The 12,558-nt window shown below is 33.9% G+C and overlaps 2 protein-coding genes across 2 annotated transcripts; both read right to left on the minus strand.

Moving 5' to 3' along the window:
* Positions 1 to 2,421: 2,421 nt before the first annotated feature.
* On the minus strand, positions 2,422 to 3,411 carry LOC131004128 (trimethyltridecatetraene synthase-like). Its single transcript, XM_057930738.1, has 3 exons — positions 3,400 to 3,411; positions 2,968 to 3,216; positions 2,422 to 2,860 (listed from the first exon to the last, which is right to left on the minus strand). Exons 1-3 carry the CDS (start codon positions 3,409 to 3,411, stop codon positions 2,480 to 2,482), a joined length of 642 nt encoding a protein of 213 aa, XP_057786721.1. The 3' UTR covers positions 2,422 to 2,479.
* Positions 3,412 to 6,391: 2,980 nt separating this feature from the next.
* LOC131004141 (trimethyltridecatetraene synthase-like) lies at positions 6,392 to 9,649 on the minus strand. Its single transcript, XM_057930751.1, has 4 exons — positions 9,215 to 9,649; positions 8,245 to 8,767; positions 7,252 to 7,500; positions 6,392 to 6,894 (listed from the first exon to the last, which is right to left on the minus strand). The coding sequence occupies exons 1-4, from the start codon at positions 9,595 to 9,597 to the stop codon at positions 6,514 to 6,516; spliced, it is 1,536 nt and encodes a 511-aa protein (XP_057786734.1). The 5' UTR covers positions 9,598 to 9,649; the 3' UTR covers positions 6,392 to 6,513.
* Between the last annotated feature and the right edge of the window lie 2,909 nt (positions 9,650 to 12,558).

The raw sequence follows: 12,558 nt of genomic DNA on the forward strand, positions 1-12,558 counted from the left end.
TTATTGAAGACACACTTCCAAATAAGGAAAGAATTAGGACTTAACAATCATTAATTAATCTATCACTAATTAGGGTATAAAAGTCTAATAAAACCCTAAATCCTTTCTCCCTCTCTTGAATATTCTCACTCATCCTCTCCCTCTCGGCTCTCTTGGCGCCGCCGCCGCCCTGACCACGACGCCGCCGCTGCCCTGCCAACGGTATCCACCCTCATCGCGCGCTCTCTCCCTCATCATCGCCGCTGCCCTGCCGAGCCCTAGCCCCTCCCTCTTTCTCTCTGATTCTCCCTCAAACGGTCAAACCCCTTCTCTCATTTCCCTCACAGAACTCCGGCGAACATCGACCAGACCTCCGCAAGTGTCCCTTGTCTCGCCTTTGTCTCACCCTCTCTCTCTAGGACATCGGTTTCGCTTCTGTCTTGCCCTTTCTCTCTCGGCGTCGGAAGAACAGCAGCAACGAGCCACCACTGGCGCCACGCCTTCACCACTGGTAGCGTGGCGTGAGATTTTGATTTCAGATCCAAAAATCGAGAGGTTTTTTATTTCAGATCCAAAAGCGACTCGATCCAAATCCGGGAGGTTTATGCATATTTTGATTTCAGATTTTTGTGTTTCAATCTCAGATTTTCGAGTTGATCTGTGTTTCGATTTTGATTTCAATTTTTCATATCGATTTTGATTTCAATTTGAGTATCGATTTCAGATTTGAGTTCAATTTGAGTTTCAGATTTCAATTTCAGAGTTTCAATTTCAGATTTCAGATTTGAGTTCTTTTTGGGTTCCATTTTAATTTCAACATTCAAGGCAACTGAATCCAGCTTTCATTTTAGAATCACCTTGAATTTGGATTCCAATTGTTGACAGTAAAAGAATAAAAAAAACAGCATAATAGTAAATTAAAAAATATATATATTTAATTAATTAAAAAATTTGAATTTTATTAATTTAAATATTTATATTTCCAAAATGTTTTTAAAATAAAAGTAAATACAACTCCTAATCAATTCCTTAATCAAATACACTAATAGAGGTGGACCACAATACTTTAACACTTAAACTACCTTTCCTTAATCTCTGTGTCCAAATGAAGTGTGTCTTCATTATTGGGACGGAGGGAGTACCAAATTTCTTGTAGTGTTAGTTGATTGTTGAAGTACTCCCTTCGTCCAACCTATCTTGAGACTGTTTCTATTTTGGGTGTTCTATCTATCTTGAGACCTTTTCTTATTTGGCAAAAGTTTTACCTTTTATTCATCTTTTCACTTTTTCATCTATGCACAAAACACACATTTCTTAATTCTCGTGCCAAAAAAAAAAGTCTCGTTATAATTGGGGCGGAGGGAGTGTTAATTATTGCTATAGCATGGTCTAAGTCACTTAAACTATGAGATAGGTTAATATTCAGTTGTATCATCTAATATCGGCTTGAATTCAAATACACTCAAACAAAAGTTTAATACATCCTTCGTCCCCCAAATAATTTTCTAAGAGGGAAGGGCACGGGTTTCAAGACAAAATAGTTGAGTGTATTGAAAGTGGTGAAAAATGTTATAGTCCCTCTATCTCATAAAGTTTGAACAAATTCTTTTCGGCACGAGTTTTAAGGAATTAGTATTTTGTGTGTTAAGTGTTTTTGGTAGGTGAAAAAGTGAAAAAGTAAATAAAGAGAAAAACTTTTGTCATATAAGGAAAATGCTCAAGTTTCGTGGGACAACCCGAAAATGAATACTGCTCATAATGTGTTATAATTAGTATTGAGAATGGTGACAAGTAAGAGTAAATAAAATATTATTAGTGGTTTGGTAGTGTCACAAAATGGATATAAAGTTATTTGGGGGACAACCCAAAAAGAGAAGATAGAAAGTTATTTGAGGGACAAGAATATATTAAAATAGAGACAAGCAAATGATTTGGGTTCAAGTATTAAAACTGAAATTTTTGATTACGTGAACCCAAAAATCATCCAATTTTAATATAAGTTACCGAACCGAAATGGGTGTTTGGTTATCCGATAAGGAACTCGGTTACTTGAGTAATCGAACACCCAAAAAATAAATAAAACAATGTTGCCTCTAGGAATCAATTGATGTCCCCTAGCTCATTCATATTGCAACTTATTCATTGCGCCAAGAGTCTCACTAGTTATTTTTATAGTACAACATAATTTTACTTAAAATAAATAATTATAGAAATTAGAAGATAGGAAATTTTTAATTAAACAATTATATAATATTTATTTATTTATTTAGGTTATTCAGTTAACCCGATTCGGTTATCAAGTTAACCGATAATCGAAATATTTACAAATATACTGATTGAATAACGACATGATGACCGAAAAATCGATTATCATTATCAGGTAATCAAATTCAAATCATTTCGACTTGATTATTGGGTTAACGAATACCCAATAATTATTTAGACAGCCCTAGTATGCAACGTATATTGAAAATATATAATATGATAGCCAACATTTTCACTAGAAATTATAGAGGTGAAGTGGGAGCCTTGGATTGACCACAACAATAAGTGGGTATTTTCTTGGAGATGAAAGCCCGAAAATCTCCTCCATGTTGAGCTCTTCGGGCTTCATGTTATTTGGCAATTTCCAGTTGAAGCCATGCAAGAGGTTGGCCAAGGTCGATTGGATCACCTTCAAGCCCAATGCATAGCCCGGGCACATTCTGCGGGCCGACCGGAACGGCAAAAGCCTGAAATCCTGACCTTTGATATCAATATCATTTCCAATAAATCTCTCAGGATTAAATTCAGTGGGATTTTCCCAAATTAAAGTATCCATGTGAATCGACCATATATTGATTAGCACTTGAGTTCCCTTCTTGATGTCATATCCAGCTACCTATAAACAAAACCTATTAAATCAGAACAAATTGAAACATATGTAACCTATATTTTCATCAAAAAAATTAGTTATAATTTTTAAATTATACAAAAATTATTTAGTACCTTGCAGTCTTCTCGTGCATGTCGAGGTACTAATATTGGAGCGACGGGGTGTAGTCGCATTGTTTCCTTCATAAGGGCCTCAATGTAAGGGAGATTTGGCATATCCGATTCCTCGACCCACCTTTCCCGCCCAATTACACGATCGAGCTCGTCCGTCACCTTCGTCAAGATTTCCAGCTTCCTTACGACTTTCGATATCGCCCACTCCACCGTCATTGCCGAGCTCTCAGTTCCACCGGCGAGCAATTCCTGTAAGTTGAGTATTATGTTGGATATATCTTACTCCTCCGTTCCAATTTAATAAGCCACATTTCTTTATTTAGATGTCCCAATACAATAGGCCACTTCCCAATATGAAAAGTCAATATATAACAAATAATTTCACATAATTCATTATTTACACCATATATCATTGTGGCCCACATATATTACCTCTCTTCTCATTTAAAAAAGAACATCTTCATTTTTTTCTCTCCTACTTTTTTGACAAATATATTATCAAAAAAGTTATCATCTCTCTTATTTTATTATAAATTATTCATTTCTTAATATCTGTGCCCAAGCCTTGTGGCCTATTGAATTGAGACATAGATAGTATTTTATATACGACTAAAGTCGATTCAAATTCAGCATCCCAACATTTTCTAAGTCTAACTATCAAATTCTATATTTTAATCATACATATTTTTAGAATAAACTTTATTATCCCCTCCGTTCCAATTCAATAGGCCACGCCACTTCATAAAATAGAAAATTAATAAATAATAAACAACCTTACATAATTCATTATTTATACCAAATATTATTGTGTTCCACACATAATTATCACTCATTTCACGTATAAATAATATCTTCATTTTGGAGTGGTTATAGGTGGTGTATAGGTGGTGTATTTTCCGGCGGAGGTTTTGGGCCGCGAGGCAAAGTTGAGGTCCATGGTTTTGAGGAAGATCTTGGCGGCGTCGACAGAGGAGGCCACCACCACCGAGAAGGAGCCGAGCTTGAGCTACATGATCGGCCCGTATTTGTGGGAAAGGTGGTGGAGGGATTGGTGGGCGAGCGGGCCGATGAGGTTGAGGTTGCCTATCACAGTCCATGGTTTTGGGCCGGGCGGCGGGTTTGATTTTTTACGAGGGAAAATATGAGTGAGGAAAATGAGTGATACAAATGCTAGGAATATGAGTGCACATATGGATAGCATTTGGTATTCCATTGCCATCTTTGTTGAATAAGAATGGAAATTATACTGTGTGTGAGTGGTAGAACTTGAGATTTCATGTGTATTTAAAGTGAGTTAAGATTTTTAATGAAGAAAACACGGAATAAAATCAAAGTCATCTCTTATCTCACTATTTCTTTTTGAAAAATAACATCGCATCATCCTTGAGATATATAAATTAATCTTAACGATATAAGTTACACTCCCTTGGTCCATGAAACAACTTCTTAAGAGGAAGGGACACAAATTTTAATAAAAAAATTGTTGAATATATTGAGAGTGGAGAAAATGTTGTTGAGTATTTTGAGAGTGGTGAAAAAGTGTTATAATTATAGTCTAAAATAAGGTAGGTAGGAAGGTTTTTATGAACGCCCAAAAAAAAGTAAGAAGTCTTATGGACGAATAAAGTACTACTCCCTCCGTCCCGCTCCAAATGTCTCATTTCTTTTGGGCACAGAGATTAAGAAATATGTATAAAGTACATAAAATGGGTATAATGTAGATAAAGTGAGTTGGTGGAAATTGTTTAAATACTTATTAAGTATAGAGAGAGAGTGTATTGCCAAAAAAGGAAATGAGACATTTGGAGTGGGACAACTCAAAATAGAAAATAGGACATTTGGAGTGGGATGGAAGGAGTATTACTTATCTTAATTTTATTAGTGAGTTCATTTTCAAATATATGTGGATATCAAACAAGTATCAATCAACAATGGAGTATTAGTTTATTTGTTAATTAATATCTTCAAAACCAAAAGTCTACGCCACACTCCAGCTCAAAACAACTCCAACTCAAGTCTTCTCCATAAAAAAATTGGAAATTGTTTTAAATAAATGAAATTATAATGTTGCAAGTAACACATAGCTATCAACCTAGCCATTAGATTTTTATTTCCCCTTTGGTCAAATGTCCAAAAATATTTTTAAAATTGACAGATAACTCGTTTACGTTGTGTTTGTGTTTGTGTTTGTGCTTGTGTTTGTGTTTGTGTTTGTGTTTGTGTTTATGTGATAGTTTTAAGGGTGTTTTTGGACATTAGCGCTTCTTCTTCTTCTTTTGATAAATTATATAAATAATAAAGAAATTCAAAGACCGTGCGATGAAAAATTCGAATCATAATTTCAAATCTTAGGAATTAACCTCCGATAACTAGGATTGGTTATCACGTAGGGTGAATCAAAGTTAATTTAGCATTTTGATATATATATATGGTCAAACTCGTGAATTTATAGCCATGAGATGACACCACCATATCATAAAATATCCATCAGTCAAAAGTAGATGATATCATCACCCCAACTCATATATCTATCTAGGGCTAGCAATTTTCGATACGACACAAAAACACGACATGAAATCGCACGAAATTAATGGGTTAGTAACACGTACGATAAGGTTTGGGTCTTTATCGGGTCGACCTGATAATGACCTGATAATTTCGGGTCGGGTTCGGGTCGGGTTCAAGTAACCCGATAGTGATATTATTATTTTTATTAAATATTTATTTTAATTTTTAAATTTTTGATTTCTAATTTTTTATCTTCACTTCAGTTTAGGGTTTCAATATCTTACATTCTTCCAACTTCCGCCGCACACCCAAGTTTATCTTCACTTTAGTTTAGTTTAGGGTTTCAATATCTTCCATTTTTAACTATTGTTTCTTTTATTATACTTTTATGCCTCATTCAGTCATTCTAAATTCCTCTTATGTCGATTGGATATGTTGAGCATATGTGACGAATCTTGTATTTTTTATTATTATTATTATTATTATTATTATTATTATTATTATTATTATTATTATTATTATTATTATTATTGTTGTTGTTGTTGTTGTTGTTGTTGTTGTGAATGAATCAAATCAAATTCGTGTTGTTATCAGGTCGTAATCGGATCGTGTCATTATTTTATCGTGTCAACCCGATTCAAATCGTGTTGTTATCAGGTCGTTATCAGATCGTGTCGCTATCGTGTCGTGTCAACCCGGTTCAAATCGTGTTGATATCGGGTTCGTGTCGGGTTCGAGTTGGGTTCGAGCATTCCCTTATCAGGTCGGGTTCGGGTTTGGCCTTATCAGGTCGGATCGATATCAGGTCGACCCGATAACTACCCGACCCACACGATTTGCAAGCCCTATACCTATCCAAACCAAGCATACAAAGTGCACCTACCTCCAAACAATTTTCTAGAAATAAAATACTCCGTATAAAACTGATGTGCGTATGCGTGTGTCAGGTTAGTGATAATTTTTAAAACCAAACGCTTTAAGATAAGAGTCCAACATTATGCGGAATTTGAAAATTTATTTATCCAACAAAAAATTTGACTAGAAATTATAGAGGTGAAGTGAGAGTCTTGGATCAACGACGGCAACAAGTGGAAATTTTCTTGGAGCAGAAAGCCCAAAAACCTCCTCCATGTTGAGCTCTTCGGGCTTCATGTTGTTTGCAAGTTTCCATTTGAAGCCATGCAAGAGATTGGCTAAGGTGGATTGGATCACCTTCAGGCCCAATGCGTAGCCCGGACACATTCTTCGGCCCGACCCGAATGGCAAAAGCCTAAAATCTTGTCCCTTGATGTCAATATCCTTCCCAATGAATCTTTCTGGATTAAATTCAGCGGGATTTTCCCAAATTGAAGGATCCATGTGAATTGTCCATATATTGATTAGCACTTGGGTTCCCTTCTTCATGTCATATCCACTTACCTACAAAACAAAACCTATTCAAACTCTAAACGGCTTCGTATCCTACTCATTATATTCTCCCTTTATTCTTGTATAACCAAATTTCAACGTATCCTCAATCAGTTTTATTTTAGTAATATTGAAAAATCCCAACTTTCAACATTTTTCACAAAATATCACATTATACAAATCCCGACAATGGAATATGAGTCACATAACTGAATTCTTAGGTGGAAACCTTTTTTCCATCTCACCCAATAAAACGACTTGACTTCACCTAAGAATCCGATGAGGTGACTCATCACTCCATCATCGAATTTCCTATAGCGAGATATTTTTCAAGAAGTTGAGATTTTTTTAATTTAATGAAAACAATACCTGACAATCTTCCCGTGCAAGTCGAGGCACTAATATTGGACTGACAGGGTGTAGTCGCATTGTTTCCTTCATAAGGGCCTCAATGTAAGGGAGGCTTGACATATCCGATTCCTCTACCCACCTTTCCCGCCCAATAACACGATCGAGCTCGTCCGTCGCCTTCTTCAAAACTTCCGGCTTCTTTAAGATCTCTGACATCACCCACTCCACCGTCGTTGCCGAGCTCTCGGTTGCACCGGCCAGCATATCCTACCAGTTCAGCTTTATATATCAGCTCTTCATTCATTTTATAATTTTATACGCATGCATAGACTAGAACCTACTCGCCTTCCTAATTATCAAATAATTAATTGAATTTTTGTTGCGAATAACTAAATTTGGAATAATAAATAAATCATGATTCACAAAGTTTCACAAAGACATACGCAAGCGCGACCAATACTTACTTGAGAATTGAGATCGAGCCTGTTCTCAATTTTTTTGATTTACTTTTCTTCAATTTCAATTTTTTATACTTTAATTTAACTTTGTAAAATCTTAACTAGAATTTATTTCATTCAAGCATAATTATGCTTAACAATGAAATACTTTGGAAAAGCCAATATATGAGAATATATAACTATTTTTTATAATTTAATTTTACATTTATTCGTTAAAATTTATCATTAATATCGATTAACCCAAGTTTGGATATATAACTCTTTTAATTTCAATTTTTTGAATTTTTAATTGTATAATTTTTTTACACTTTTTTATTATATAATTCTACTCGTGTACTTTACACAAAAAAATAATGTAAAATCATCAACATCTAAAGACAATTTAGATCAGTCACTTTAATTTTGGGCATAGGATTAAATTCTTTTATAAGGGGGGATATTTTTAATTAAAAGTTATCGGTCATAAGATTAAGTTTTTTTTAGGGTGGATATATTTAATTAAAATTAAGTTATAAATGTGGGCATTTTCACTAATTAACACATAAATTTATACCAGTGTGAAGGCTTTGACTCCATCCCTCTGGAGCTTCACCTCCAAATTGGGTTCCGCCGCCAGCTCCAGCAGCACATCCACCATATCCTTGCTCACATACTCCTCCGCCGCTGTCTCCCGCCGCCGTGCCTCGTGTTCCGCCACCACATGCTCCAAAAACCCATCGAATTTCTTGCTCACAGCCTTCATCCTTTTCACATACCCCTGCAAATCCAAGAAGTGGATATACGGTATGAAATCCCCAATATTCAGAACTCCGTTGAGCAAGAACAGCTCGTCCATCATCGTCTTGAACTCCTCCGGCGACAAAACGTTGCCACCGTCCAAATACTTCTTCCCCATAACCATCCTGCAGATCACGTTCGAGCTCACCGTCGACAGGAAATCCTTCAGCCGCATGGGATTTCCGGCCGATTCCAACACCGCTTTCAACATCGAATTCCGCTCCTCGGCCCGAATGTACTCGTACGAATCCAGCCTCTTTGGGCTGAAAAGCTCTGTCGAGCATATTTTTCGGGCCTGCCTGCAATCAGAGTTGTTCATTAGCTACTCCCAAATTATTCGAAATTTGACTTGAAAAAAACTCGTTCAGAGCTCGATTCAATTTAATAGTAAAGGAGCCAAGCTCAAGCCTAATTTCGAGCCTGGTGGTGCTCGGCACATTGTGTTTGCGAACACATTCAAATTCATTAGTTCGCAAACATGTTCCCGGGCATGTTGGTGAACCTTCAATCGAGCCCGTGCATGAGTGACAGATTGGTCAAGTGCCTTTTCACGAGCTAGAACACTAATTATACATATTCAAATACAAAGTTATCGACGATCACACGAGCCGAGCTCGGTAATTGGGTAGCAAGTTGAACTCAACCTTTAAGTCAGAAGCTCGGGTCGAGCCTGAGCTTAGCTCTAACATATAAACGAGCCGAGCTTGAGCTGATTAATATTCTGCTCATCTCGCTTATAGCCCTACCTGAAATACGGACCGTAGGAGGACCACAAGATGTCGGAGTAGTTATAGGTGGTGTATTTTCCGGCGGAGGTTTTGGGCCGTGAGGCGAAGTTGAGGTCCATGGTTTTTAGGAAGATCTTGGCAGCGTCGACGGAGGAGGCTACCACCACCGGGAAGGAGCCAAGCTTGAGCTGCATGATGGGCCCGTATTTGAGGGAGAGGTGGTGGAGGGATCGGTGGGGGAGCGGGCCGATGAGGTTGAGGTTGCCGATCACGGGCCATGGTTTCGGGCCGGGCGGTAGGTTCGGTTTTTTACGAGGGAAAATCTTTGAAAGAAAATGGAATGATAGAAATGATAGGAAGATGAGTGCACATATGGGTAGAATTTGGTATTCCATTGTCATCTTTGTTTACTCAAAATATGGAAATTAAAGAGTGTGTGAGAGAACCTGAGATTTCATGTGTATTTATAGATAGTTATGATTTTATATTAGGTATGTTCTTTTCTTCAAAGAACAAATAAATTTTAAAAATAGTGTCACGTTAAGTTCGAATGCTCCTCTTTGGCATCAAACATTAACTATTTTATTACTAGTTTAACACACGTACATTTATAGTATCTTTTTCCTTTTTCCATTCTCTGTCCATCTTTTGATTTCTTATAGATTTTTTTAAAAAATTTAATTTACTATGTACTACTTTTTTCATTCAATTTTATTTGGTCTCTATTTCTCTTCGGATTGTTTTGTTTAATTTGACTTGTATTTATTTTTGAGCAATTACTATTAAATATAGGTCCATTCGGTGCGGACACACACATGAGTACAACTATTTCTTATAAATTTTATACTTTTTTTCCTTTCACCGGATCTCTGCGATACTATATTTAATTTTATTCCACGGGTTTTGCATTATCCAATTTAAAACTCAAATACACCTTAAAAAAAAAAAAAAAAAACTATAATATTCATTCATGAAGAGCCAGCTGTTGCTCAGATGACTATGTCATTTGCAAATGGTTTGTGAGAATCATGAAGAGCCAGCTGTAGCCCGCGTGGTTTGTGTTACTCGCCAGTCGCCACATAGGGAGCTCTGACCGAGTGATCTTCACTTTAAACTATCCACTGATGATCATCCAATCCAATTTAACTCAATTTTTTAATAAAATATTTATTTCTCTCACATTCACATACACAAGTAACACAACCCACAATCTAACCTATATTTCTATTAGCGACACCAATCCAACCTATATTTTTTCTTTTTACTTCATTTATAATATTTAAAAATAAAATAAAAATTCATTTAAAATATTTTATTTTTAAATTTATAATCATATTAAAACTAATATTGTCATGCATTATAATTGATACTTTATTCAATAACAAATGAAGATGACAAAATTAAGTTATAATTATAGAGCTAAAATTAATATAATTATGTCATATTTTTTATTAAAAAAATTATAATTAAATTTTACTATCTGAAAAATTACTCAAAAAGTGACACATGAAAATTTAAGAAAGAAGAGAGGTGGTGACCTGCATGGCGGATCAACGGCTGGGTCAAGTGTTTGGCATGACTTTTGTATTTTATATATATATAGGTATATGGGTGGGCTACTGTGAGAACACATCTTAAAATAAGAAATAAGAGCAATTTTTAATATATGAATTTTATGTAGAACGCGTATGAATTCGCTGTATAAAGGTATGAATTGTGAAAAATAAAATTTTGCTACCTTTGGGATTCGAACTCAGGACCATAAATCCATCCAACAGGATTACGAATCAACCGTAGATCTTGATGATCTAAGAGCTGAAAATGATTCTTATTTTATATCTTAAAAAATGCTCTTATTTTAGCATCCAATTGAGAATGACACGAATTTTAATAAAATGATTGGGTGTATTGTGAGTGGAAGAATATGGATCTCATTTTTTATGTGAGTGTTAAAATAATTAAAGTAGAGTAAGAGTCTCACCTCCTTTTATTAAAAATTGAAATGAATACAAAACGTGGGATATCAAAAAGTGAAAATATGGATACTGAAAGTTGGGACAGAGAGAGTAATTTTTTTATAAAATTTAAAATTTAAGAATTAGAATAATTAAAATAAAAAATTATATTAAAATTTAAGTACATTAAATTAATTTTGTATTGAATCTCACATCAAAATTATTTCATTTCCATTTCATACAAATTAACCTCTTTAATTTTAAAATAGAACATTAAACATTTTAATATTACATTAATTAAAAAAATATGTCAAAAACTAAAAGAATTAAAAAACGCTTAAAATTTTAAAATTAAAAAAATCAAAAATAAAAGAAAAATAATTGAAAACAAAGAAAAATAAAAGCAAAAGAAATTAACCTTGGCCCACCCAACCGCTGCTCCATTCTTCTTTCCTTTTCTTCTCTTTCTTCCCCCACCCCATTCTTCTGTGTTTTAGCCCATCTCTCTCTCTCTCTATTCTACTTTTTTTATTTTAACTAGTATAGCCATGCGATGCACGGCGAAATCGAAATTAAATGATATGTTTAAATAAAAATATATAAATAGTAAACAGAAATAAAATATAATATATAAATGCAAAATATGATTTAAAAATAAAATACTAATTACTCAATAAAATTTTGAATTAAAAAATGTAATTTTCAATTATGTATAAAGTGTAATGATAATTATAGTTATTAAATTATTTGATAATGAAAATTAATATTACACATTATCATTACAGAGTATTTCACATAATAATAATAATAAATAAATATTTTTATTCACAAACATAAATAAAAAGTTGAAAAATTTTAACAAAGAAAAAGAAAATAAAATATTTTAAAAATTTAGTAACCTATTCGTTTGAAATTCATTTTTGATAATTTTTATACCATATTAAAGATCTTCTGACGAATTTAAGCTTAAGATGCACATTGAATATTTTTTTATAAATTAAATTTGATCATGTTTAGAAAAGAATTAAAATTATAAAAAAAAAGAGAAAAAAAATAGTTAAAAAATTGATGGAAGAAGAGAGATAAAAAGTAGAGGGAGAAAACTCCTCTTCTATATAGTACTAGCATTTGCACCCCGTGCAAAGCACGGAAAACGTTTTTATATTTTTATATATATAAATTGATACCAGCTCAATTATCATATTTATAAATATAAGAAAAAAATTAATTTTCACTTAATATATTTGAGTTGAATATTAAAAAAATAAAAAGATAAAGAAAAATTCACAATAATAAAAATTGATATTGTGAAAAGGCATAAATAATAAGTAAAAAGAATAAAATAGAAAAAATTGATTTATTCAAAAAAAGAGGAGAGATGAGAGAGAATTTTTAAAAATCATTAAT

This window comes from Salvia miltiorrhiza, unplaced genomic scaffold (genome assembly GCF_028751815.1).
Source record: "Salvia miltiorrhiza cultivar Shanhuang (shh) unplaced genomic scaffold, IMPLAD_Smil_shh original_scaffold_326, whole genome shotgun sequence".
NCBI classification, from domain to species: domain Eukaryota; kingdom Viridiplantae; phylum Streptophyta; class Magnoliopsida; order Lamiales; family Lamiaceae; genus Salvia; species Salvia miltiorrhiza.